The sequence below is a fragment of the Macadamia integrifolia genome, unplaced genomic scaffold, assembly GCF_013358625.1.
Source record: "Macadamia integrifolia cultivar HAES 741 unplaced genomic scaffold, SCU_Mint_v3 scaffold1692, whole genome shotgun sequence".
NCBI classification, from domain to species: domain Eukaryota; kingdom Viridiplantae; phylum Streptophyta; class Magnoliopsida; order Proteales; family Proteaceae; genus Macadamia; species Macadamia integrifolia.
The window spans coordinates 33,712-61,285 of record NW_024868313.1 but is presented as its reverse complement, the minus strand read 5'-3'; the positions used below and the strand labels follow the sequence as shown (position 1 = coordinate 61,285).

At 42.6% G+C, this 27,574-nt stretch overlaps 1 protein-coding gene across 3 annotated transcripts in view; it reads left to right on the top strand.

Annotated features, from left to right (window-relative positions):
* LOC122064603 overlaps positions 1–27,574 on the top strand; it is a 67,244-nt gene that overhangs the window by 14,543 nt on the left and 25,127 nt on the right. For 2 of the 3 annotated variants that reach the window (XM_042628327.1, XM_042628328.1), the window contains exon 3: positions 10,811–10,945. In XM_042628327.1, the coding sequence (XP_042484261.1) occupies positions 10,811–10,945 (135 nt within the window). The remainder of the gene's footprint in view (positions 1–10,810; positions 10,946–27,574) is intronic. The other variant, XM_042628329.1, reaches the window with a different exon arrangement.

The window sequence follows — 27,574 nt, the reverse complement described above, 5'->3', positions numbered from 1 at the left end:
TTCTTAAGATTTCTTCGCTCTGTTGAAGCGACTGAGTCCACTGTTCAGATGAGGGGGTGGTGTAAGCAATCATGGTAAAGAGTTGACAAGAAACTTGCTCTGATACCAAATAATGCGGGGCCGCTGGGCCCAGAAGACCCAAACTAAGATGGCTGTGGGCCCACTTAAATACCAAACCACTCAACCCAAGAATAGAATGTCAGACCTGTAAATAAAAGGGATTTTAAAAGGGTAAGTGGAAGTTAATACAAAGGATGGGATATGAAGGGAATTAGTAATTATTGGGTTGGATAAATTAGGAAGCAAAATAGAAAGAAAGGATAATGGGGGTTAAAGTAAAAAGGTGAGGGCAATATGGGAATAAAGGGTTAAATTATTAAATAGGTTAAACAAACTCATGATTCTGTTTTTGGGGTCTTCAACCTTTGGACAACCAACATAAGAGGCGGTAGAACCAGAAAAACGAAAAGGAGAGAACTTCCAAAAGACCAGCTGAATCCAACCATGATCTGGGATCCATGCTCGCAACTCATGCCTTTACCAAACTCATGTGACAACCCAGCGAAATAGGCATCGATTCATCCAAGAAAGCTGCCTGAAATTCTTCCTAGCGATAGAATGGAGTCGGTCTCAGTTGCAGGTATGAAAACTGATGGTAAAGGGGTTTTCAGCAACTGCAATCTGAGAGTTTGTGATCGCCCAGGTGGGTATGTCCTTTGTCCAAAATCTCAGGTAAAGAGAGTTAAGATTCGGGGAGATTGGTCGAATCCCTCTCAGGTCTACTGGTTTGGTGATGGCAGAACTTAACGCAGGAAGATGAAGAAGAAGGAATCAAGAGAAAAGAAGACAACGAAGAAGAAAGAAGAAGAGAGAGAAAAGAGGTCGTAAGGAAGAGAAGAAGACGAAGAAGGGGGGGTTCTAGAGAAGATGGATAAGAAGAAATAAAGAGGGAAAGAAGAAAGACGGCAGAGGAGGGGAGATAGAGGGAGACCGCAGGGAAGAGGAAGAAGAAGGGGGGGTTGGGGGGGGAGAGAGGCAGCCACGCAGGCACTACTCAAATCAATTTTTCTTCATTAATCAACTATTCTTCCCATGAATTACATGTCCAATATATAATAAAATAAAATTAAAAACCTTTTAATTAAAAATAAAAAAACTAAGATAGAAATAAAATCTCCTACACCTAAGCTAACAAAATAAAGAAACAGCTAAGGACTCAAATAGGGAACAAATATTCTCAAATAAAAATAAAATCCTAAATATTCTATTAAACTTAGAATCCAAATTAGTAACTTGGAACCCAAATTGGATCTGGGTCTTGATCCGGGTTCTGGAGCATGCTTGGATCGATCCATTGGTGTGCTGCTGCATCACTATGTTTGCTTTGTTTGTAATCATCAGATTCCTGGCAAGCTTGACCATCGTGGTTGTAGGTGTATTTTTGTTGGCTACTCTCCCACTGAAGGGATACATATGCTATCATCCACCTTCTCGGCGGCTCTTTGTTTCCATGGATGTGATCTTTCGTGAGACTGGCTTACTTCTCACCTCTTCAGGGGGAGACTTTTGGTACTGAAGAGGTGATACCGATTCCTACCTTTGGCAGTCTTTTATTGATCCCCATGGATGAAGGGGAAACTCAGAGGGATACTGGGGAGATGACTACTGGTCCAGAGGTTCCTATTCAGGGGGAGCCATTGATTTAGGAGTAGGAGATTCCCATTCAGGGGGAGCCATATGTTCAATAAAAACACAGGATGGTCCAGTGATACAAGTGTTCTTTCACAAGAAAAGGAGAATTGACACTACCACTCACACTACCACTGCTACTCATTGCTCGTTGATCCTAAGTCTTCTCTCCCAGGTATAACCTTTCCCCTTACTTTTGATCAGTCTCTTAATTTTCCTATTGCTCATAGAAAAGGTAATAGGACTTATACTTAGCACCCTATTTCCAATGTTGTGTTATATAATGCCCTTTCTCCATCATATCATGAATTTATGTTGTTCTTGTCCTTTGTTTCTATTCTTAAAACCTGGCAGGAGGCAAATGTAGAACCTAGATGGAAGGAGGCAATGAGTGAGGAGATGAGAGCTCTTCACAAGAATAACTTATGGGACCTAGTTGTTCTTCCCTTACAAAAGCGACCAGTATGCTACAATTGGGTGTTCATGGTCAAGCATAAAGCTGATGGAACTATGGATAGGTACAATGCAATACTGGTGGCAAAGGGCTTTCCTCAAACTTATGGGATTGACTACCAGGAGACCTTTGCTCCTGTGGCCGAAATGAATACAGTTTGAGTCATCATCTCCTGTGCAGTGAACCGAGGTTGGGAACTACAGCAACTGGATGTCAAGAATGCATTTCTTCATAGAGAGCTGACTAAGGAAGTGTATATGGACTTTCCACCAAGAACTGTAGTTCAAAAACCCAAGGCAAAGTGTGTAGACTGAAGAGAGCTTTGTATGGATTGAAGTAATCTCCTAGTGCATGGTTTGGTCCGTTCCACAAGGCAATGATAGCAGTCAGTTTCACTTAGAGTAATGCTGATCATACTCTATTCATTAAAAGGGTGGGTGATCAGATTACTATGCTGATAATGTACATAGATGATATTGTTGTTACTGGCAATGATACAGTTGAAATCTCGTAGCTCAAACCCTATCTTGGTAAGGAGTTTGAGATCAAGGACCTAGGAAGGCTGAAATACTTTCTTGGTATTGAGGTGGCACAATCTACTAAGGGTGTTTTCTCTCAGAGAAAATATACCTTGGACCTCTCAGAGATTGATATGTTTGGGTGTAAACCTTTGGATACTCCTATTGAGGCTAACTCTCGTCTTAGAAGCAAGGAAGGTAAATCTGTTGATAAAGGTCGGTGTTAAAGGTTGGTTGTAAGACTCATATATCTATCCCACACGAGACCAAGCAAAGCTTATATAGTTAGTTTGGTTAGTCACTACATGCATGATCCCTATTCCTCATACATGGATGCTGTATACCGTATCTTTAGGTACTTGAAGACTGCTCTAGGAAATAAATTTTATTCTCTCCAACAGATCATACGAGGATTGAGGCATATATTGATGATTGGGTAGGTTCTTCAGATGATCGTCGTTCTATTATTGGCTATTGTACATTTGTTGGTGGTAACTTGGTTACATGGTGCAGTAAGAAGCAGTCAGTTGTGGCTCAATCTAGTGTAAAGGCTGAGTTCTGGGCAATGGCGCAGAACTTTAGTTGTAGAGTCTTCATGATTTGGGTGTAACGCCCCGGTCCTATTAATCTTGCACAATATTGTCCTCTTTGGCCTATGGGCCTCAAGACTTTAAAACGCATTGTGCCATGTTAAGAAGGCTAGAGGTTATTAACTAGCCCAATATTCTCTTCCTAGGCGATGTGGGACTTAAGTTTGTACACCCTCACCGATCTCCCAAGAGGGTCCGACACTTGCCGTATTCTTGGGTGTCACATTGGGTATGTCCATTCAGGTGCCAATGTTATATTGTGACAATAAATCAGCCATCAGCATTGCACACAATCCTGTTTAGCATGACCATACTATTCATGTGGAGATTGATAGGCATTTCATCAAGGATAAGTTAGAGCAAGGCCTTATCTGTATTCCTTTTGTGCAGAGTGAAGATCATTTAGTGGATATTCTCATTAAGGGACTTAGTAAATCTTTTTATTTTGGGTATGTGTGATATCCATACACCAACTTGAGGGGGAGTGTTGAATAATGAGTTATTGTAATAATGGGTTTTAGGGGTTATATTCAAACGGACGTTTAAGCCCTCTTAGGGTTTTATTTCATTATAAATAAGAGAGGACTGTGTTCATTAATACACAAGTCCGAATTTCCCCAATTCTTCACATCTTTATTTGACTTTCCCATTATACCCCTCTTTAACCCTTTATTCTCCACAATCGTTTTTCATAAGTTCAATTCCAAGATTACCCTTGACTTCTTCACTTTGTTTTATTCCCTTTGTGATCTAAACTTCCAATATTTACGGATTTGTCATCTCACTTTGTAAACCCCAATATAATTACAACTCTGCCATTGTCTATTGCAATTGAATTATTGAATATCTAAATGGGCCCATAAGTGTCTGATTCCGATTTTGGAACCTGGATCTGCTTCAGAAGATCTTGAAACATATGAATAATTATAAGAACAAAAGGGAAAGAGTGACTGCCTCAAGTTGAATTGTCCTAAAACTGAACTTTAATTTGTTTTCTGACGTTAAAGATCTTAAATCATCTACATTGAATATAAGAATGCCCAAAACCGACCAAGCAAAATTGAACAATCAGGATAGACATACCAAAATGTCTACCCCACGCTGGGGGTCCTCAATCCTCTTTATCTTTTCTGCCTCCCTCATCTCCTTCTCCCTCCACACCCCTTGCCCCCTCCCCTCCATACCCAACCTTCCCCCTTGGTAAACGCTTGGAACTCTTATACAAGAATACCATCTTCCTTCCTGTCGATGGTCTTTCTCCCCACTTCGTCCCTCCCTTGAAGCTGGGAGAGTCTCTGTTGGCCAAATGCCTTGTAGGTCTTCTAGATGCTGAAGCTTCCAAATGGTCCAACTCCCTCATTGGTCACTTTTTGGGAAAGTGATCTCCCTTCCACCTGGTCAAGCTCTCTTATGAAGCAGTGGAGACCTGCTGGTATGGTGGACACTTTCTTGTTTGATCATGGCTTCTTCTTGTTCAAATTCTCTGAGGAAAGAGAGAAGGCTTGTTGCTTAGAAGTTGGTTTGTGGTTGGTGGGGTCGCAAACCCATCATTCTCTGCCCTTGGCATCGCCATTTGATGTTGAACCATGTGGATTATTCTACCATCCCTCTGGATCTCTTTGCTAGGGCTCCCCTTGCATTTTTGGTGCTCCGAAGGCTTAAGCATTGTTGGCTCCATGCTTGGCGCCCCGATTTGCTCTGATGCTAGGACCAACAGGAAGGACCACTAGCTTGCGCTTGGATATGCATGGAGGTTCTTGCCTCAGAAGCTCTCCCTTCCTCCATCTTTGTTCAAGATGGGGATGATTTATGCTTTCAACAACGCATCAGCTATGATTGGCGGCCTCCTTAGTGCCTTTGCTGCAAAGTTTTTGGCCACGATTCAACAACTTGACATCCAAAGTCCTCTGTCTGTGAGTTGGGAGATGACATTCTGGGTAACACCAACGACCCAAGCTTCCACAGAGATCGATCGGTCGGTCTTGTTGTCCCTTCCTTCTCTGGCGAGAGGTAGGAGCCTTGCTAGGCGGCGATACCAGCAACGAACCTCCACTGCCTCTTGTACGCCCAACGGTTCTTGCTATGCCTTTGTCCGATGGGCAAAATAGGTTCTTGATCTGGTAGTCGGATGTGGAAGAGATGGAGCAGCAACTTTCTCCTGTCCAAATCTTTGCTGCTGTCTCCTCTGTCGCTTCCCAAGGTGACTTGCTATTGACGAAACCTCCTCTGGTTCGTCTTCTGATGGCAATGATTCCATAGTCTCTGAATCATCCTCTAATGATGAGACCTCCTCTTCAGCCTCTCGTTATGGCTCACCTCCAGTAGTCGCTTATTCTGGAAATACCTCGGGTTTTTGTCTCCACTACGCATGGCTCTCAACTTTTGGACTCTTCCCTAGTCGGTTCGTTGGTATTGATGGTTCAACCGGATGTAGGGCCCTCCACTATTATTTCTGCTAACCCTCTTTCTTTGGACACCTATGCCCATCTCCCTAAATCTGTCCCACTTTCTCATATTCCATCTTACCCGGCCCAATCCTGAGGACCCAATCCTTTCTTCTGGCCCACCTTCCCTTAACACCTCCACTATGGCCCAATACACCTCCACTCTACATCCTGGGCCTTTCATTCTGCCTCTTACCCAGCCCACTACTGTTACCAACACCCCCTCTTCTTTTGACCTAACCCATAGACCTTTGACCTGTCTCCTCTGCCCCCCACCCCTGCAATTCCGAAGAAGTCCTCCGTTAGAAAATCTCGTGCATCCTCTTCCAAGCCTCCCCCACCCAGCTGACCTCTGATGCCTCCCCTATCCCTCGTTCCTACCAGCACCGTAATAAATCTCAGCCTCCTATTGTCCCTGTTGGCTCCCCCCCTTTTGAGCATGAGATGCCCTCCTTGCCTGCGTAATGTCTCAAGGCTTTGTCTAGAATCTTAGGGGTCTAAACTCCCCTCATAAGCATGCTGCTATCTGTGTGCTCATCAAAGACATTCGGCCAACCTTAAAACTCACATTAAAGAGCCCTCCTCCTCGCGGGTTGACTCCATCATTGCCCCTGGCTGGTCCTCCTTTACCAACCATTCCCACCATCTAAATGGGGGATTTTGTTTTCTTTGGGATCCGAAAATTATTTCTGTTTTCCTCATCTCTTCCTCCTCAGCTCCTTCATTTAGCCATTTTGGATACTGCTTGCAGCTTCTCCTTTTTGTTCTCTACCATCTATGCCTCCCATGGTATGATTGACAGAGATATTCTTTGGAATGACCTTTGCAGCTTCGCCAGTGAAGTGGGTTCTCGGCCTTGGGGTATTTGTTGGGATTTCAATGTGGTTCGGTATTCTGATGAAAAACAAGGTGGGGGCCTCCTTGACACTCCAAATATTGGTGCTTTCAATGATTATATTGAGGACGTAGTTGCTGATGACCTCCGTTGGTTTGGTATCAAATTCTCGTGGAACAACAAAAGAATGGGGTCTTCCCGTATTGCTTGCAAGCTTGACAGGGTGCTTGTCAATGAAGCCTGGCTATCTGCTTTCCCTTTTTCACATGCAACTTTTGAGTCTCCTTTCATTTTCGACCATTGCCCCATATCCCTTTTAATCCATCCCTATACCTCTTTCGGGCCTAAGTGTTTAAAATTTTTTGATATGTGGACCTCTCACCCAGATTTTACCAATATGCTTTAGGAAGCTTGGCTCAAGCCTGTCCAAGCTTTCTCAACTCCTCTCATTGCCTTAGCCATGAAGCTCAGGAATGTCAAAGAAGCCTTAAAGCTTTGGAATACTAACTCCTTCGGGAACATCTTGTCTTATGTTGCTGATTATAGGAATAGGCTGTCCTCTATTCAGATTCGGCTTCAATTTGATAACTGAGGAAGAGAAATCTGAATCTGTAAATCTTTCATCTCTTTTGGCTCATGAGGAAAGCTTCCTAAGGCAAAAGGCTAGAATCAATTGGCTGGAATTAGGGGTATCTAATTCTTCTTATTTCCATTGCTCCCCGAAGGCAATAAACAATTTCAACTCTATCCCCATTCTCACAACTCCTGATGGCTTCCATGTCTTTAATTGGATGAGATAAAAGGTGTTGCTGTCAACCATTTGAAGCACTTGTTCAATCCTGTAACTTCCCTGGCCTCATCCATCCTTGAGGGTCTTAGCAACAAATTTGTCCCTGACAATATTGCCCAAATGCTTTAGGCCATTCCTTCTGATGAGGAGATTATTGTTGCTATCATCTCCCACAAAGCCAGCAAAGCTCCAGGTCCCAATATAGGTTTTTTCACCTCGGCTTGGGATATCATTAAATAAGAGTTAATTAAAGCTGTTAAGAGTTTCTTCTTTAATCCTAGTCAGATCAAGGGTATTAGCCATACCTTTCTTTGCCTCATCCCCAAGAAAGAGGGAGCTGACTCAATAAATGATTTCAGGCCGATCTCCCTATGCAACCTCTTGTACGAGTTCATTTCCAAGGTCCTTGCCAATCGGTTAAAGAATGTCATCGACTCTCTTGTTAGTGATAGCCAGTCTGCCTTCATCCCTGGAAGAAACATTGGAGATAATACTCTTCTCTGTCACGAGATTGCTAGAGGATTTGACAGAAAGACTCACCCCCGGCAGCCCTTATGAAGATTGACATTCACAAGACCTTTGACTCCTTGAGATGGGACTACATTGTTTCAGTGCTCAACAAGATGGGTTTCCCTTCTACCTTTACAAACTGGATCTTTCATTGTATTGCCTTCCCCAGATTCTCTATTTTGGTCATTGGAAGCCCGACGGGGTTCTTCTCTTTTGCAGGAATTAGACAGGGATGCCCTTTATCCCGTTGCATCCTCGGATCAGAATTTTATCACTCCCATCCCTAAGTGCAAGGCCATCAAGCTTACTCACCTGGCTTTTGCTGATGATTTGATGTTCTTCTCCAAAGCTGATGGTTCCTCCTTAGACACTATTATGCATTTCCTGAACCACTTTGCTACGATGTCTGGTCTTAGCATAACCCTAGGAAATCTCTCATTTTGTTGTTTGGAATTTCGAATGATGTCAATATTTCTTTCTTGAGAAAATTGGATTTGCTCTAGGGTCTCTTTCGGTCATGTATCTGGGTCTTCATCTTATCCCTACGAGGCTCATTGGCCATCACTTCAGTCCTATGTTAGATCTCATTAGAAAGCACCTCTAGTTGTGGAAAGAGAAGCTCCTATCCTTTGTAGGCCGCCTTGAGCTTATCCGATTAGTTCTCCAAGCTTCCTACATCTACTGGGCTGGAATCTACGGGCTGCCCAAAGCCACTATATCCAACCTAGAATCCTTGTTTGCTTCCTTCCAATGGAAAGGGTGTGAGTCCTCTAGATTCCTTCGTCCTCTTAGTTGGGTTGTTATTTGTCTCCCAAAAAAAGAAGGGGGCTTGGGATTGAGACGTATCAGGGATGTTAACTTTACAGGAACATTCAAGTTAATTTAGAAGGTGGTCACCAAGAAGAAAAGTATTTGGGTTTATTGGGTGTATTCGTATCCTTTTAGGCTGGATACCTATTGGTCAGTGAGCACTCCATCAGATGCTTGATGGGTGTGGCGCAAGATAATTTCCTTGAGACCCATTGCTTCCTTGGCTTGATTCTTGGCACCCAAAAGGGCTCCTCTCTCATGTTCTCAGTGCCAGAGGCATTTGCAGTTCAGGGCTCCCAAAGCATGATATGGTTGCTGACATGATATCCTCTAGTTCTTGGGCCCCCCTGCTCTTGCTTCTGATCTGATTGCTGAAATTTGGAACTCTCTGCCCATTATCTCTAGTGCCGGCCTAAGGAGGCATGATACTATTCTTTGTAACCATGCCCCGAATGGCCTCTTTTGTGCAAAGTCTGCATGGGACATTATCAGATCTCATGGCCCCCTCTCCCTGGCACAAGCTCATCTGGTTTAAGCATCATATCCCTCGGCAAAGTTCACGGCGTGGAGAGTCTTCATGAAATGCCTCCCCATGCAAGCTCTTTCCTCATCCAAAGAAGGATTCCAGTCTCATTATGTTATCTTTGTGGTACAAAACCTAAAGATATTGACGACCTCTTCTTTGCATGCCTTGTCTCCTCCTCTATATAGAAGTGTGTTCTCTCCAAATGGTAGTCTATTAATAGTAGAATTCATCTTCAAAGGGAGTGGATTTGGATGGATATGACATTTCAAGGGAAGACCATATGTGACTATGTGGGCAAACTTGCCTTCTGTTCAACTATCAATCAAATTTGGATGGAGAGAAATCATAGGAAATGGACCTCCAACTCTCGGCCGCTCGGAAAGATTTGAAGCTCCATCTTCTTTGATGTCAAAGCAAAGATCTTAAAAGTTTCTTCCACTTCCCCAAGAAATTGTCACATTGTTGCTTCTTGGGAGCTTCCGAGCTCTGTGATCGGGAACCATGATTCCCCTTGAGGATTGTGGTTTTTTGCTTTCCTTTTCTTATCCCCCCCACATTTTTTTTGGGGTCGTATGTATTTGCTTCTCCTTTGATAATGAATTATTTATTCACCCCCCAAAAAAGAGGAAAAAAAAAAAAAAAAAGAATACCCAAAACCAAGAATATCATTCAATACCGGAATAAATGAAGCAAATCCTAGGGACAGTTTAGAAAATATAATTTTTTTTTGCAGGGTAAATTTGACTAAGAATTTTACGATCATTGAATAAGGTCTATGCTACTGGTTCTTATTAATTAAGTATGGTGCCTTCCTTGTTTGTCTCTGACTGTTTTCTTCTACAATGTCCGAGGACTGTTATGCATTTTGATACAGTTTTGTTTCATCTTCAATGCTTGGGGAATTTGGCCTCTGAATGAATTTAGGTTTCTGTGAATCACCATCAAACAGGGGGACAGGAACTAAGGGTTTTTTACTGATCTTAGCAACAACTGTGATATCTTTATTTGGTTCTGATCCCTTTTCTTATATTACATTACTTGTCAAGCTTCCAAATATACTTTATCTTAAATTAGTGCTCGTCCAAGATTATATATGCATTAGCTAATTTATGGTCTTAGGGTGGATTTAGGACTTGTATGTGAGAGGTTGACAATCAAGCCAAACTACTCAATTGTGATTAGGGGCTTTTCTTTTTTGATAGTGGAGGTTTCGGAGGCTATATCGCCTTGTTGGGGACATTGGGTCCTGGTGTCCTTGTTATTCATCTCATTCCACTGGATGCTTAGGTAGGCTAACATTTAGTGGATGAGCTTGTGGATCATGCTACTCAGAAGGCAGAACATATAATACAGACCATTTCCAGCAATGTGCTCTAGTGTTGTGTTTTGGGATGCTTTAAGATGTTGAAAATTCTGATACTTTCTCCCTTGACCATGGCCTCAATTTATAATTCGTTTCAATCCTGTGTATTTGTTTTTAGGTTCTTCTATAGCTCACTTAACTTCTTGGATGATTTGATGTGGATGTCCTTAATTTATCTGACATACTTACTGAATCTTTTATTTGGTTTTCCTTCTTGATCAAACTTGTTTGGATTTACATAGGTTGAGATTTGGAATTAATTTTTATTTGTGATCAAGCAGATGGGGAATCGGGATGATGAAGAATTTTATCGCAACCTCTCACGCAAAGAGCTCCAAGGTTTGTGCAAGAAACATGGCCTTCCTGCAAAGATGACAAATTCTCAGTTGACCTATTCATTGCTCTCTTATTTCCGGGTAATTGATTTGTGGATATATATTTTAATGTGAAATTTCGAAGATAAACATCTTGGAGGAAATCTAAATCTCTTATTTTATTTGCAGCCATATGTAGCAAGTACATAGAGTCTATTTCAGTTATTCTTTAATAGTAAATATTGATTCTATTTTTAGGTTATCTTTTTTCCTATTTGTGTATTCTTTTTTTCCTCTACATGGACTAACGTGAATAAGCAAATTTGATCAATGTGCCTGATAGTTAGCATCTTGTAAGCATTTTTATTAATGAATTAGTTAGAGTCTATATTCTATATTTATCAACCATCATCAAAATACAAGTTGATAGACCTGAAAACTTTTTTCCTTCCTATTGTAATTGTGTAGGCCAAATTTATGTGAGTCGGATGATTTTGAGTATCTGTACCCTCTCTCTCTCTCTCTTTTCTTTTTAATATAAAATTTCCCCCCATTTTTATGAACTCCCAAAAGTTGTTGATGCAGTTGGGAGAAGGATATTTAGTTAGTTTTTTTAGTTTGATTTGGATTCGTTGTTTCAGTTTTAGAATAGGATAGTAGGTTATTTCTAAGTCTTTGAATATCAGCTTGTACCAAACGATTTAGTTGGATTTTTGAAGAATTGAAATTTGATTGAAGTATTTGGTTTGAAACCATGACTGCTGTGAGCTTCTAGTTCATCCTTCTCCTTTCCTGATTTTCTTTCTCCTCCTCTTCTTCTCCTTCTTTCTCTTCTTCTTCCTGTTTCTCTCTTGTGCTCTGTTTTTTGAGTGACCTAGCAGCCCCATATGAGCTGATCGATCTCCCTCAGGGTTGATTTGTTTGGGCTGAGGTTTGGTTGAAGGTTTCCCTTCCTTAGCCGACCTTAACCCTAGGTTCTTGTCTTCAAAGGGACCTCCTATTGTGAAAGACAAGACCTGCAACTCAGTCTACCTGAAACTACCAGCCAGATCTGATTTGCTGAGGTTAATACTCCTTGTGCCCTTGACGTCTGTGATTAATATTGCTGGGTGTGATAGAACTGGAAGGTGTGACCCTTTGCCTGAAATTTTGGGCCAGTCCGATGCCAAACCAGTGAGTTCTCCATCTCAAAGCCCTGCTGACTCCATCGCCTGCAACCCTTGTCCAAGCTTGAAGAAGAGTCCAAACTCCTCTCTTAAATCGTGAATTTCCCTATTTCTACTGTCCTTCCTAGTTACTAGTGCCCCTCCTTTAACCCCTTATTTGCACCCTGACATTAAGTTGTTTTCCATTCCTAATTTGCCCCTCCACAATAATTCCTATTTCCCTTCATATCCCATCACCTACTTAAACTATCCTTTATTCTTTTAGGATTCCCTCTATTTACAAGTATGCCAACCTATTACAAAAGTCAAGTTATTTACTGTTTTGCCATTGGTTCTTTGATTCGAGTTATCTAATACTTGGATGGGCCCATAAGCGATCTGATTCCAGTTTTGGAACACGGATCCGCATCAGTTGTTTATCTGTTCACTCCCCGTACCACAAAAAGAGGAAAAAAGTAGATACAATAGCTGAGATGGTTGAGAGCAAAACTGGGGTTTGATCTATTGACATAGGATATCTTTAAAGTAGTATATGTGCAATAGTGGTCCCCTTCATCTATAGCCGCCTTTTGATTTTGAGAACACCTTTGGTGGTTGAATTCCCTTTCTGAATCTCTGATAAATATACTCTTATATTCGTTCCATCTTTCTAAAAACTAATTCTGACTGTATCCTTTTGTGTCCATCGTGGCCTTTCCTTTTGACAATTTTGTGCCCCTATCCAAAAACCGTAGACTTTTGGATAGGAAGTGTCCTTGGATAAGTTTTGTGACATGCTTCAGAGAAGGCATGGAACCTGGTTGCTTTTCAGTTACTCAAAGTCCATGTGCCATTGCTTTAAACTCTACCTCTGCACTTGATCTAGCAACTGTGGATTGCTTCTTACTTCTCCAAGTAACTGAGTTTCCACTTACAAAGGTACAGCAACCTGATATAGTCTTATTTCTGTTATAGACCAGCCTAGTTTGCATCAGTGCTAGGTTCAATCCTTAAATGGTTATGACTCAACTCTCATGTGGTTATGTTTAGTACACAACTATCCCTTTCCTGGGCTCGATTTCAGACACCTGGGGATGCAGTATATAACTTCTACATGACCAGTCCGTGGGTGTAGCATAAACTAGCTTAATACTCCAATAACATATGTTATGTCTGGACGAGTGTGAGAGAGATTGATTTTCTTTCCCACCACTCTTAGATACCTTATTGCATTAATTAACGGACGAACACCATTGTCACCTTGTTTATGATTTTTGTCAATGGAGACTTAGTAGTTTCACAACGCAACATCACTATCTCTTTCAAGAGTTAGTAGTTTTACAACACAATATCACTATCTCTTTCAAGAGGTCAACACATACTTTCTATGACAAATGTGAACTCCCTTCTTTGATATATACACTTTGTTGGTCATCTCGCTAATTGAGTGGCAGTTCGGACATGTCATTGTTAGCAACAGGATCAGTGGATGTCGTCTTGGATGGTCAGTGGTGTGTACATAGGGTTGGTCCGTATTCAATCCCCATGCAAGTTACGGAAATTTTTGACAAGTTCAGGTTCGGGGGAATTTGGTCATTTAAGATGGCATTTGGCAGTTGGCTCCTTCAGGAAAATTGTGGAGGGACTCGAAGTCTTTCCAACGCATCCGAATATGCCTTGATCAGATATTGAAAGAAGAAGATACAGCTAGTGCAAAGTTCAGGGGCAACTTCGTCATTCTATATGGCTGAGTTTGATGGTGGTTTGTTCTGGAGTGTTGATGGTGGTTTGTTGCAATCCTAGTTTGTATGACTAAGTTATGGGCATTCCTGCTCGGTCGCTACAAGTTTTCCAAAATAGCATTTCATAAATGGCTGCTGTTTTGTTTTTCTATTAGTGGTTTAGTAGTAATCTCTTATTACTCTGGGGGTCTTTTTGCAAATTCTAAGAAGTCTGGTTGATTCAAATCCTATGGCCTAGAGTTAATCTAAATGTCTTGGGGACTTTCTAGAGGAGTTGGGGGTAATTGTTGATAGTTTGTTTATTCCCGATCCGCGGCTGAGATGCCGCCACATATCACAAATACCAAAGACAAAAGTAGTGCCTGCGATAGTGCAAGCGTTGGTCCACCATATTGTGCATTATGTGCCGTGACTCATGGAATCAATCCACGCCCACATTATAGTTGTCAAGGCAGTGCCAAGCGCCTTGGCATCCAGGCGGTTTGCCTGGGGCCTTGGCGACTGTCGCCTTATATTTTTTGCTCTTGTTTATGCCAAATACCCCCTATTTGAATCCAAGTAAATGATTTTATATTTTGTTATTTCATTTACTTAATATATTACTCATAAATAAGAAAATACCCCCTATTTGAATCCAATAAAAATAGTTTAAAATCAAATTCCAAAAGGATAAAAAGTCAACCCTCGGGCGATTTTCAACTTTCGAATGCTAAGGTTTTTCACAATTCTGAAAATTTTATAAATTTTATCATGGTAGAATATTGCTAAAAACCGAAAATCCGGTAAAATAATCTTTTGTTTTAATGTCCATAAAATTATTTCTATTCAAGCGATTTAACAACATTCACGCACTTTAAGATAAGTTTTATGTTATACCTAATACAAAAAGTCAATAATAACTCAGATTTAAGTAATATTAAACTTGTTGAAAAGCTAGTTTTATGTTATACTTAATACAAAAAGTCTTTTGTAAAAATAGAATCATTTGACCAATAAAACTTATAATAGAACAAGAGCATTTCTCTAAATGTCAATAAGTCATGTTGATTTTTATGACTTGATGTGAGTGTGACTGTTTGATTTTTTATGACTTGATGTTGCTTAATTTTGATTAATTTTTTATGTCATAGGGTATATATTATAACATACAAAATAACTTTAGAAAATAGGGGATATAAAAATAACACATGGGCGATTTGATCGCTATGGCATTGATTCACCGCCAAATCGATTAGCAACCCCTCCACCGCCTTGGGTCGCCATGACGCTGTGACAACTATGGCCCACATGCTTCTTGTGTGGTTTGTATGCCGCTGGAGAGATGTTGTTTGATGAGTTTTTATTTGTTGCGCTCCGAGGATCCTAATTGGAAGGTTGTAGAGCTTTCTTGCCTTATGAGTTATGAGAGAAATCAGATGGCTTGAAGCCTATCTGCTTTGCTGGACCAATAGTTGCCGAAATGCGGCCTAGTAACTCTATGAGACACCAGACGATGACGTCAGCCGATGCTAATCGAACGACTGACAGCCCCTACGCCATTGTCACAGCATGCAGCTGATATGAAAACAACCAACTTTGGATTTGAGTCCAACGGCCTATTGCCAGCCGTGCTTTGGTGTAGCGCATGCGCTTGTAGACCCCCAGGAGATTCCATTTTGATCTATCTCATTGGCGCTTCAAACTGGAATATCTCCTTCATTATAGCTCCAAACCGAGTGATTCAACTTGTAGATTTCTCCATTCTTCGAGCACTACAAATCTACAGAGAGAAAACAGAGAGGATGGAGGTCCAAGTGCTCGATTTTTTAAGAAACTCTTTCGAAGAGAATTTGTGAGCATTGATCGAGTTGGAATCACATTTATCCACTCTTGCGAGAACTTATGAAGGTTATATTGGAGGCTTGAGCTTGATGGTTGGACTCTATTAAGCTCAAAAAGATTTGTGGATGCTACTATAGAGGAAGAGGACAATGAGGAGTTTTTGCACTTGCACTTGAAGATTCAAGTCTACCCAGCCAAAGGTGGTCAGTTGAAGATTCTAGTGTGCTGCTAGGTCCACTTAGGAGCTCTCCACCTCTTGCTAGTCAAGGGAGGTAATCTCTGTACACAAGCTAGTGTTACTAAACCTAAGGCATTGACTGTAAGGGGAGGGACTTGTACTCATGGTTTAAAGTATCTTTGATACCGGTACGATACCCTTCAATATGTATCTTAAATTTAGTCAACAGATCCAGCCATCGATACCGATAGTTTAATCCTTGATCTTTAGCATATCTGAGTGTATGTCCAATACGATATTGTACACTCCGATACGTATCTTAAATTTAGCTGATCGATATGGCAACCGATACCGATACTTTAATCCTTACTTGTACTCACATTATTATCATTTACATTGTAAAGGGGTGAAACCCTAGCTTGAGTTTCATCTCAGGTTGAAGCAGGTGTTATAGCATTTGGATTACCCATGTAATCACAAGCTAGTAGAGTGTTGAGCAAAATATGAAACTTAGAAAGGGTATTGGTCTGTGGAGTAGGCAGTGAGTCAAACCACGTATATTTTGTGCAAAGTGTATGTGTGTGTATATTAAAGTGAGTGGATTGTGAATGTGTGCAGGATGGGTATGCTTGTTTGGTAGACTTTGCCACTGAGTGGTGCATGACGAACAAACATATGACTATCTGCTGAATAGAATACAAAAAAAAAAAAAAAAAAATATTTAAAGTATCATGATCTTTAATCTCAAACTGTTGAGCCAAGTAAGTTTTGAGACTAATTATTTTGTCTTGATTATTTCCATTTACTACAATGTCATCCAAATAAACAATTAAGACTGTGATGTTACCATTGCCTTATCTAACGTAGGGTGGTTGACTTGGCTTTGAGTACCCCCATTCCTTAATTTGGCTTTTCTGACTCTTTCAAACTATGTCTTTGTGATATTGTATAAGGCCCTAGAGAGCTTGTTTTTAAGTTTGCACATCTTCCCTTCAGCCATAGGGAATTTGAACCCTAAAGTGGCTTGCATAAAACACTTTCTTTTGTGAGTTACCATGGAGGAAAGCATTTTTCACATCAAACCAATACATGTGCCATGTTGCATATGGGTTGTCATTGTTGGAAACCTTGTCCATGTGTCTGTGTGATTTGACCAGACCTGTGATGAGGTGGTCAATTCAGGTGATGTGGTAGTGCTCAGGTCCAGTGCAGTACAGGTGTGCATGTTAGTGCAGCAATGGAGGTGCAGACTGCAGTGGATGTGTTCTTGATGTGTTGTGGCCATATATGAAGTTGAGTAGGCCCCACTGTGTTTGGTGAGGTGGACAAGGCCCCACAGTGCACAAGTGTTGGGTACAAGGCTAAGAAACCTTTATTTTATGTTGATTTGAGCCAAGGATATTTTGGTCTTTTCCAGGGTCTCATGGAGATGATAGAGATCATTCAGGGGTATTATGGTCCTTTGACCTCAATTTTCCCTGCTTTGTTTTGCTTAGATCCATGTAGGCAACCCCATTAAGTTGAGATAAGGCTGATTTTTTGTTGTTGTTGTTGTTGTTGTTGTTGACCTGTGGCTGATGTGGACTGCCATGTGGCAGTTGGAATGTTGAAGTGGCGTAGGCCACAACTTGCTGGGCTGGCCAGCATAGCAGTAGCAGCAGCCATGGCCGAGGTCCATTCCCGGAGATGAGCAGAGGGATGGAGTTGGAATTGGATCTAGCTTTGAGGGAGCGATGGAAAAAAGAGGAGTTGGAATCTCCAAGCTCTAACCATTTAATTCTAGATTTTTGCTGGAGAAAACTCTCTTCCTAGGTTAGGAGGGAAGAGAGCTCAAGGCAGCAGCCGTTTCCTCCTCAGCAAGAGATGGATTCAGAGGGTCCAATGGGAGAGAGGATTGGATGGTTTGGAGATGATCTTTGCTAAGGGAAACTCTATTAGAGATGTCCCTGAAGGTGGAGGTTCCAAGTTTTGAGGGCAGTCTTGACATTTTTGAGCTTCCTAGAAAAGGCAATAAGAGGAAAGGTGTTATACCCGTACCCTAAAATTTCCTCTTTGTGACTAAATGCAGATGAGACGCAAGAGGATACCAGTACCAATGAGTACTGGGTAGCAGCTGTTTTTTGCCTAGAAGGGAAGGATGACCCCACTTGCATCTGCTACTCATGCTCCAAGTATTAGAAGGATTTCAAACCATAGAAAAGGAGGTTAGTATAAGCCCTCAGACCTTAATGGGAATTGTTCGAACCCTAGTAGTGAAATACACAAAAAGGGGCCCACACATTGGAAATACCTAAGGGAGCCCTAGTTAGCCAATGGGTTCTGTCCCACACAAGGTGCACCATATCAAACTACACCCGCTGATGGTCATTGGCTTGCCTACACCAGCCGGTGAGCACCCTCCGGTGAGTGTACTGGCCAATAATGGGTTGAATTTCCGTGAGACCCGAGCCCTCACACCCGTGCGCCTCAAACCACTCCAAATAATTGGGACAACCTATTGGGGAATAGATTAATGTACCGGGATACCCTGAGGTGGGCCCATTAGTGCCAAATGACGGATTAACCTTGTAATGAGTGAAAACTCATTATTTCCCCAAACAACCGTTATGTGACTTAAATGGTTATAAATAGAATTTATTGCTTATTCATTTCACTCCTACCAACTGAAGAGCAAGGAGGGCAAGAATGGAGAAGAAGAAGAAGAAGAAGAAGAAGAAGTAGGGGAGCAAGGGATCACCTACCCAAACTAAGGTGAGTTCTTATCTCTTACTACTCTCTATGTAAATACCTCTTTCTCTCCTACCGACTCTAAGACCTGTACTAGGGTAGACAAAACCCTAACCGATTTTCCCCTATCCACCTACCCAACCTACGGATTGGATGGGGGAAATGGTGTAGGAGACCTAACCTAACATGATTAGTTGCTCACATTGAGCATGTGGGCTCTCCCTATGAGAAATCCCAACTTGAAAACCCCAAATTGGGCAATCAAACCCTAGAGGAGTGAACCTGGCCCAAATACCCTAAAACTAACCATTCCAACCTAACATTATGTTGGGAAAATGGGATTGGACATGTATATGGGAGGTTAAGGTGATCACATGAGTAATTGGTGGCTATGGTGTGTGCCCAACTGAAATCCCCAAGTTTGGGGATAACATAGACCACTAAATGGGGAGTTGGGTAAACCTTACACTCCTATACTATTTAAACCATTAATTTTACTAAGACCTAATTGGGTATGTGAATACGCTCCTATAAGTAAGTCAAACCTAGAACCCTAAAACCTAATTGTAAACAAGACAAAAGTGGGAAAATGGGAACCTTGGCTGGAAGGGACCCCTAGTATGGAAACAACCATACATATAGACTCTAAAATAAACCCAACCGACTTGTAGGACAGATCTAGGTAGAAAACAACACAAAAGTGCTTCACCGACCAATGGTCACCAGCGGGTGCACACCAATCGGTGAACATCCACCTATGAACCTTGTATAGGAAAAATACTCGGTTTCATTAGCTGGTGAACTCACCGGTGGGTCACCACCAGCCGGTCAGCATCCACCGGTGAACCACCTGAAACCTTATTTTTGTTCCTTTTTGATGGGTCCTTCGATCGATGGGAAGGCCCTTACCATGCTTGACAGTTGACCTAAAAACACTATCTCCTAGGAATAGAACCAGCTGACAGCGGGGCAATGCGGCACGAGGCCATCTGCTTTCCGCAATCAGTAGAGACTCGAGGTGGGTGGGTGTTGTGTGTGTTTGTGGACTGTTTATAACATGTTTACGGATGTGAATGATCAAGTGTATTGCATATTATAACTTGTTACTGTTGTGGATGTTAAATATGCATAATGATGTGTTTGTGTGCATGTGTGTGGGTGTGGGTGAATGGGATGCAGGGTAGCCGAAGGTTGGGTATCGGCATTGCATGCCTATGGTCTGTGAATGTGGGGTACAGGGTAGCTGAAGGTTTGTTTTCGGCACTGTATGCCCACGGGGTGTGTGAGTATGATTGTGATGTGGCATGTGTCATGATAGATTGCATCAGGCTAGGACAACCCTGGTGTTACAACCCTTGCCAATAGGGGTTTATGTATTGGCTAATCCTAACATCTGATGGACCGAGGTGGGGGAATTTTTGGTGACCGAGGTGCAGGGTACAGGCATCGTGACAGAACCTTACTCCAAAGTTTTGGTTCTGGGGTAGTGGTATATCCTACATGGGATGTTGGATTCGATGTAGTGGTATTATAGGGAATTATTAATTGGGTTTTGCCAGATAACAATGTTTGGTATCGGAATCGGCATGCTCCTGTCTCATAATTAGCTTGTATCCTCGGGGACTGATAACGTACATTCGTGACTGGGGATAACACCTATGTTGCAGTAGCACTAAAACTCACTATAGACTTAGAATCTGTTGATTAGGCTTGTGTGTTAATAAACTGGATCATGACATTGCATTCATCTAACTGCATTCACATTGGTGTGGTTGAGCATTGATATTTTATTGCATTTCATATATTGTTGTGATTTCTTGTGTGTCCACCCCTCACTGGGCTTCATGGAAGCTCTCCCCATTTGTTGCACCCTGTTTAGATGATGATCAAGGGGACCATCTTGAGACTGTGGTCGATAAGCCGACCCTCTACGGAGATGATCTTTGGATTGAGGAGCTGGCTTGGCTGCGTATGTGATGATTGTGCTTTTTGGGCACCTTGAAGATGATAGTATTCATCTTCTCTTTTGATTCTTTTCTGTGCATATCTGATTTAGCCCTAAGGGCATAATTGTATTATGATCCGTCTGTGGAAACATTCTTTTGTGTAATTATGGTAAATATCAATAGAATTCACCAGCTGCGTTACATTAATGATTTTTATTATCTATGTGTATTGTAGAATCATTTACATCGGGGATCTTGGATGGATTGTGGACACTTATGTGTGTCCAGGTCACACTAGTCTTTAGGTAAGTGGAGGCGGGGTGTGACAAGAGTAGGCCTGGACAGGCAGGCTCCAAGCCTCACGAACAATGGGGGAGGAAGCTTTGGTGAAGAGTCCACATGTCAATGAATTTGAAAGGTTTGGGTCCAAAGGATATGTAGGGATAAACGTGGAGGGAGAGTGGGGAATGATCAGAGAAGTTGGGGAGATCAAAGGTAGCATGAGAAGAGGGGAAGGAGGTCATGTAGGATTCATTCACCAGAACTCTATCAAGTTTACTAGTCAGTCTGCCAGAGTCAGCTCTGCGGTTTTGCCATATGAAATTGGCTCTAGACCATATGAGGTCATACACACCAATGTCGTCGATACAATCATTGAAGGAGCCCACCGCAGAAGAGTCAATGGGGCTCCACACAGCTTTTTGGCACTAGTTTTGACCACATTGAAATCTCCCGCAAGGCCCCAAGGGAGGGAGCCTATATTGGGAGCAAAGGACTGAAGGTTACTCTAGAGATCTCTATTTGTGGCACGAATTAAGGCATAAATCACGGAGAGGAAGCAAAAGTTGGAGCTGAATAGATAAGAGATGGATCGCTTAGGAGGACGCATAAAGGGAGGAAGCATTAAGCTTGGATGGATTCCAAAGGATCCAGATACGACCATGGGGATGAAGGGAGAAATTGGAGGTGGAGGACTAAGAAGGAGCAATGCGGTTAAGGATGCGACGGGCAGTTGACTCTAGAGACTTTTGTTTCCAGCAGGCAGCAAAGGTTGGATTTGGAAGAGCGGATGAGGCCTCGAATGGCAGATTGCTTTGCCAAGGAATTTAATCCTCGGATGTTCCAAACGGTCTAAGGGATCATTTGGAATGGGAGAAGTGTGGCATCGAGGGCTTAAGGGAGCCATGACATTTTTTTCCTGCGATGATATTCTATGAGGGGGGAGCAGAGAGAGTAAGCACGGGGCAGAGCATGGGGGGACAACTTTAGTAGATTTGGACCTGGAAGAATCTAGGGGTTTGGTGCATTTAGAAAAGTTGGTGGGATTAGGCTTAGAGGCTATGGGCTTGGCAACCACAATTCTATCAGAAAGGATATCAGAGGTGACGGGCGGGGAGGGGGTGGACGGGGTGGCAGGCAACCTGATAAGGGAGGGGGGAATGGTTAATCCGGATGTCATCAGTACCTTCAAATGCAACACCGCCGTCCAATTGTCAGGCTTCTTCAGAAGGGAGGCAATGGAGATGATCTGAGAGTGGAGGCCAATTATAACCCTGGGCATGGGCAGCGAAGTGTTCTCAGAAGAAGGGTTGCCAACTGTAGAAGTGTTCTCGAGGCCAGAATGAAGCTTTGTCTCAGAGGAAGTACTAGCAGAGGTGATCGGCAGCAAGGTGTTCTCAGGAGGAGAATGGTTGTTGACTGTAGATGCAATACCAATGCCTCGGGGGCAACAGATGGCATTGTGGTAGGAGATGATGGGCCAGTGTGCTCAAGCCTCAAGGGAAGCATGAAGCCTGGCCTTTGGGGAAGTATCAGCATTGACGATTACAAGGACGACAACAAAGGCAGAGCCCTCAGGGGCAGAGGAGGGAGCAGCAAACAAGGATGAAGATGCAGCAAACGAGGCTGCGGTGGAATCACGATTTTGTGTTTGATGGGAGTCACCAGCAAAGAGGTGTCTTCAGCAGCAACGCAGGAGGCGGAGATCATGAGTAGAGAGGGAGTCTTTAGCTTTAGCAGAGGCAACATAGACAGGTGGCATGATGACAGAGGACCGGAGGGAGCAGAATAATGGCAGCCAGAGCAAGAGGCATACTAAGCAGAGAAGGCGCAGGGGCGACAGGCAGCGAAGAATCGTCAGGCAAGATGGAGCGTCGAGTACCTGTAGTGGAGAAGAGAGGGGGGAGGGGAGGGGGGAGGGGGGAGGGGGGGGGCAGGGGAGCTCTCGTTAGGTTGGGACGAAGACCCAAGGTTGGAACCAACCAACGAAAGTGGGTATCGGGGCCAAGGGAGACAGGCATGGGTAAGATCTGGGTCGGATTAGAGGAAGAAGGGTGGGCTAAGGGTGGATGAGGAGGGGGTGGGCTAAGAGAGAATTGGTGGATGGGCCTAGAATGATGGCCAAGGAAGCAATGGAGGAGGTAGTGGTCTGGTGAACAAAAGAAGTGGAGGAGCTGGATTGGGCTGGCGGGATGGGCTGGCAGGATGGGCTGATGAGAAAGGGGAGAGAAGTTATCCATGTCAAAAGATGGGAAGGGAGGAGGTAGGTCTAAAGGAGATTCGATAGGATTGTGGAGAGAGGTTTCCTTGGAAGGACAGAGGACAGGGGGTAACAAAGAAAGGGGAGCAGAGTAGGAGGAAGAAGGGGATGAGAGAGGAAGACACGCCATGATGTCGGTGCTAGGAGATTGGCAGGGGTCAGAGACAAGACGCAGATAAAGCTCACCCTCCTCTCTGTCACTCGAAGACGAGGAGAGAAAAGATGCAAATCTTTTGTGACCGTTGGGCAAAGGGGAGATGTCTGAGGGGCTAATGGATGACGGACTAGCAGAGGGATCATCGAGTTGGTCGGGGGAAGGCCATTCTACTATGATGCTGATGAGTACGATTGAACTTTCTTCCACAATCAGGCATGAGAGTAAGTTTCTCGGCACTAATATTAGCTTCAATATGTTGAGGGCATTCAGCAGCGGCAGCGGTTGACTTGGGGGCACAGACCATAGTGAGATGGCTGAACGAGTTATAGATTGTACATTGGTGAGGGAGCCATTCGTAGTGAACTTGTTGGGTGAAGGAGAACCCCTCATCAGTGGATATGGTCACAGACGTAGGCAGAATTTCATCAACCGATAGCTTGTTGCAAATTCGAGCAAATGCAAGTCGGTCTATGACGCGCGTTCGATGATCTTAGTAAAACGGCTTCCCTATGACAGATCCCACAGTTCTTAGACCATGGGGACACCAGAAGTGCAAGGGGAGGTTTGGGAGAGACCCAGATTGGCAGAACCTTGAAATCAATTTTGCTGAGACTAATAAATTGGTCCCAGAACCTTAGGAAGATAGGCTTTTTTCCTACCAGCCAAGGGCCCCCTTCGAGAGAAAACTTTGAGCCTTCTTCATCAGAGAACTTAAAAATGAATAGCTTGTTGTCAAGAAGATAAGTCGAGAAGGTTCCATTAATCTTCCACTGATTTGAGAGTGAAGCTTTGACTATCGGGAAGGGAGGATGGCTACCCAGGAAGTGGCCAATCAAACAATGTTTCCATTTAGCAATCTCAGGTTCCAACAAACTAGTAGGGCAAACACCCACTTTGAGGTCTTCAATGATGGATGGAGGAATGAAGAATAGGGGATGACCATTGTGGGAAGGGTGGGAGGGAGATGCAACAACCGATGACCAAGATTTGGGAGAGAGAGAAGGTGAAGAGGAGGGGGAGGTGATTGTAGGTAAGGGAGGAGGGGGAATAAGGAGGGGAGGAGCGGGAAGAGGGTCAGTCACAGGGTTTCTGACTGCCCCTGCCGTCGGAGGGGGAGTAATCATGGCGAGGTTACATGGGAGGGGAGTGGGGGTCAGGCCAGAGGAGAGCCGAAAAAAGTCTCGTCATATCAGAACAACTTTGTTGCTGTGTGGGGGCTATTGTTTTCATAGTGCCACATGGCATGCTCTCATATCCATGGATCAATAGTGTGGACTTGTACATTTGATCCATACAAGTTGGTTGATTTGACCATCAGACCATTTAAGACGCTTTTTTTTTTTTTGGTCAATTTTAGCACCCAACTCATGTTCAGGCTATAGATGAGATCTTTAGTATAAAGGGGTGTCTTAATCTGGGCACACCTATTCAGGCGTTTTATCTTCATCATATAGTGAAGTTCAGGATCCACCAACTTTGCTTCATGATTGACCTTGGTGTCACACCCTGCCTCCAATTCGTACAAGGTATGCGGCACTGGACACCTTCCCATATCCAGTAAGCCTGTTTGCCCCAGGATCTAGACTAAGGCACATCATAACACCACGACCACATAACTAAAGATCAGAGTTCATAAAAATATTTACAGTCCATCATTAAAATATGTTACATCATTTCCAGTGTCACTAAGTTATAGATGATATTTACAATTATCCAGGTATATGTCACACACCTCAAAAAGATTATTTACATAATTACAACATCTCAGAAGCAAAATATATATATACATCAGAGTTTAATGCATCAGAGTCTGCATCAGCGGAAGTATCTGCACAAAATGTCATCAGAAATGGACTACTCTAGTCCTCAGAAGAATTATCCTCCGTAGACAGTCGTCGCATCCACAGTCGGGTGCATGGTTGGTTTCATCTTCTTGAAGATTGGCCAAGTCATCCAAGGCCATCGTCTTATGATCAGAGCAGGTAATTGGCAAAATACCGGTCTCGCCATCTAGAGGGAGCATAGTTGTCACGGAGTCAAGGCGAACCAAGGCGGTGGAGGGTTGTCTAAGCGTTTAGGCGAGAAGGCGCACGCCTTGAGGCGAACAAGGCGACCAATTGTTATTTTTTATTTTTCCTATTTTCTAACATTATTTAGTTACCTTGTATCATAAAAAATAAAGATTAAACAACATCAAGTCATTAAAAATCAACATTTAGCCATATTAAATCATAAAAAATTAACATTAAGTCATATTAAGTTATAAAAAATCAAAATTTAGAGAAATGCTCTGGTTCTATAATAAGTTTGACTGGTCAAATGATATTATTTTTACATGAGACTTTTTTGTATCAGTTATAATATAAAACCAGCTTTCCAACAAGTCTAAGATTACTTAAATCTAAGTTATAATGACAAAGTTATGCTCTGGTCAAACTTATTTTTAAGTGCGCGAATGCTGTTAAAATTGCCTGAATGAAAATAATTTTATGGATATCAAAACAAAAAAATTATTTTACTGGACTTTTGGTTTTTAGCAATGTTTTAACATGATAGAATTTATAAAATTTTCATGATTGAGAAAAACTCCAGCATTTAAAAGTTGAAAATCGCCCCTATAACCAAAATTCAGTTGTTCTTCTTGGACCGGGGGGTTGACTTTTTATCCTTTTGGAATTTGATTTTTAAACTATTTTTATTGGATTCAAATAGGGGGTATTTTCTTATTTATGAATAATATCTTACGTAAATGAAATTTACTTAAGTGATATTTGGCATAAATAAGTGCCAAAACACAAGGCGGCATGCAGTGCAATAAGGCAATTGTCGCTTAGGCCCCAGGAAAACCGCCTGGACGCCTAGGCGACGCCTTGACAACTATGAGAGGGAGTAAATAAAGGGGGGTGAGCAAGTCATGCTCTATGAGGGTTGGGGGCAAGCAATCAAACACAATACAAATGATGCAATGCATGCTCCACACCTTATATGATGCTCATGATTCCAATTAAATTACACTACTTTCTAGTCCATTATTAAGTTTGAGATCAATGATATAGCGCTACGCAACGTAGATGGTAGTCCTTACCCTGTACGTTGGGCCTCAGTAGGGGTGTCAATGGGTTTGGCCTGGTCGGTCTTGGTTGGGCCTCATCAGGCTCGGCTAATTTTTAGGGCTGCACCTTGAATGCCCGTTTAGCTAAATAGGCTTAGCTAGTGGGGGCATAGTACAGTTGATAATCGGGCCGGTCGGTCTCGGGCTTTAATTGGGCTGCCATAAACGGGCCTTAGTCGAGCCTTAACCAGGCTGTAAACCTATTGACCTTTAAACGGGCTTTAAATGTGTCCTCTTTAAAATTGGTCTTTTAAATGTGCTTGAAAGGAATACCAATAAATGAGGTAAAGATGGGCATAGTGAAGAAAGATCCCATATTTAAAATGGATTAAGCCAAAGATGGAAGCAGCTAAGTTACTAAGGTACTCAGTCTTTAACCCAGCGGAACTCAAATCAATTAAACTATGCCTACACAACCCAAGTTGAGCAAGTGTAAATCAATTAAATTATGTTTGAAAAAGATGAATGTTCAGATAACAATCACCACCATCTCAACTGTACATATCATATAGCCTTGGCACTAAATAGAAATAGTATTAAAAATTTTTAAAAAATACAAGTGGTATTAAAGGGGTCAGGCTAGGTCGGGCTTAAATGAGTCAGTTCAAGTCGGGCTTGTAAATGTGTTGGGTCGGTCAGGCGCCTGTCGGGCTAGACGGATGCACTGTGTACTGCTTGTTTATAAACGTGTCGGGCTCACGTTTGTTAATAGGGCCGGTCTAGGTCGGGCCATAAACGTGTCGGGCTTGGTCGGACCAACTGGTGCTGGCCTGGAATTGACACCCCTAGGCCTTAGGACATACAAGCTCATTGCAGGTAGGAGGTCAGCCAATCTCGGAAATAACCTCGGTCCCCCAGCTATCCCCTAGGTTAGTAACCCCGGGGGCAGTCAAGTGCACAATATGTCGTACCTTGCTGCTATCCGTCTTGGGCACAGTACGTCGTACCACGGAAGTGTACGGCTAATCAGGCAACCATGGGTCAGGATTAGTCAGTACCTATCCCCCTACTGACAAGGGGTTGTAGCATTTTGGTGGTGATAACCTAACCCACAAATCTACATGATGTATAACCATCCATCAACCATTCATCACATGTACACAAAAATCATTGGGGACCTGGGTGATAACCTAACCCACAAATCTACATGATGTATAACCATCCATCAACCATTCATCACATGTACACAAAAATCATTGGGCACCTACCAGTGTCCCATCTTACTTGTCTTACCTGTTCCAACTTCCCATTTCACAAGTGAGTACCAGAACAATAATAATAATTATATGCACACAATCATAATGCATGAATTCCAAGCAAGATTACAATAATAAAACACTCCATAAAATAAGTCAGGGCACCCA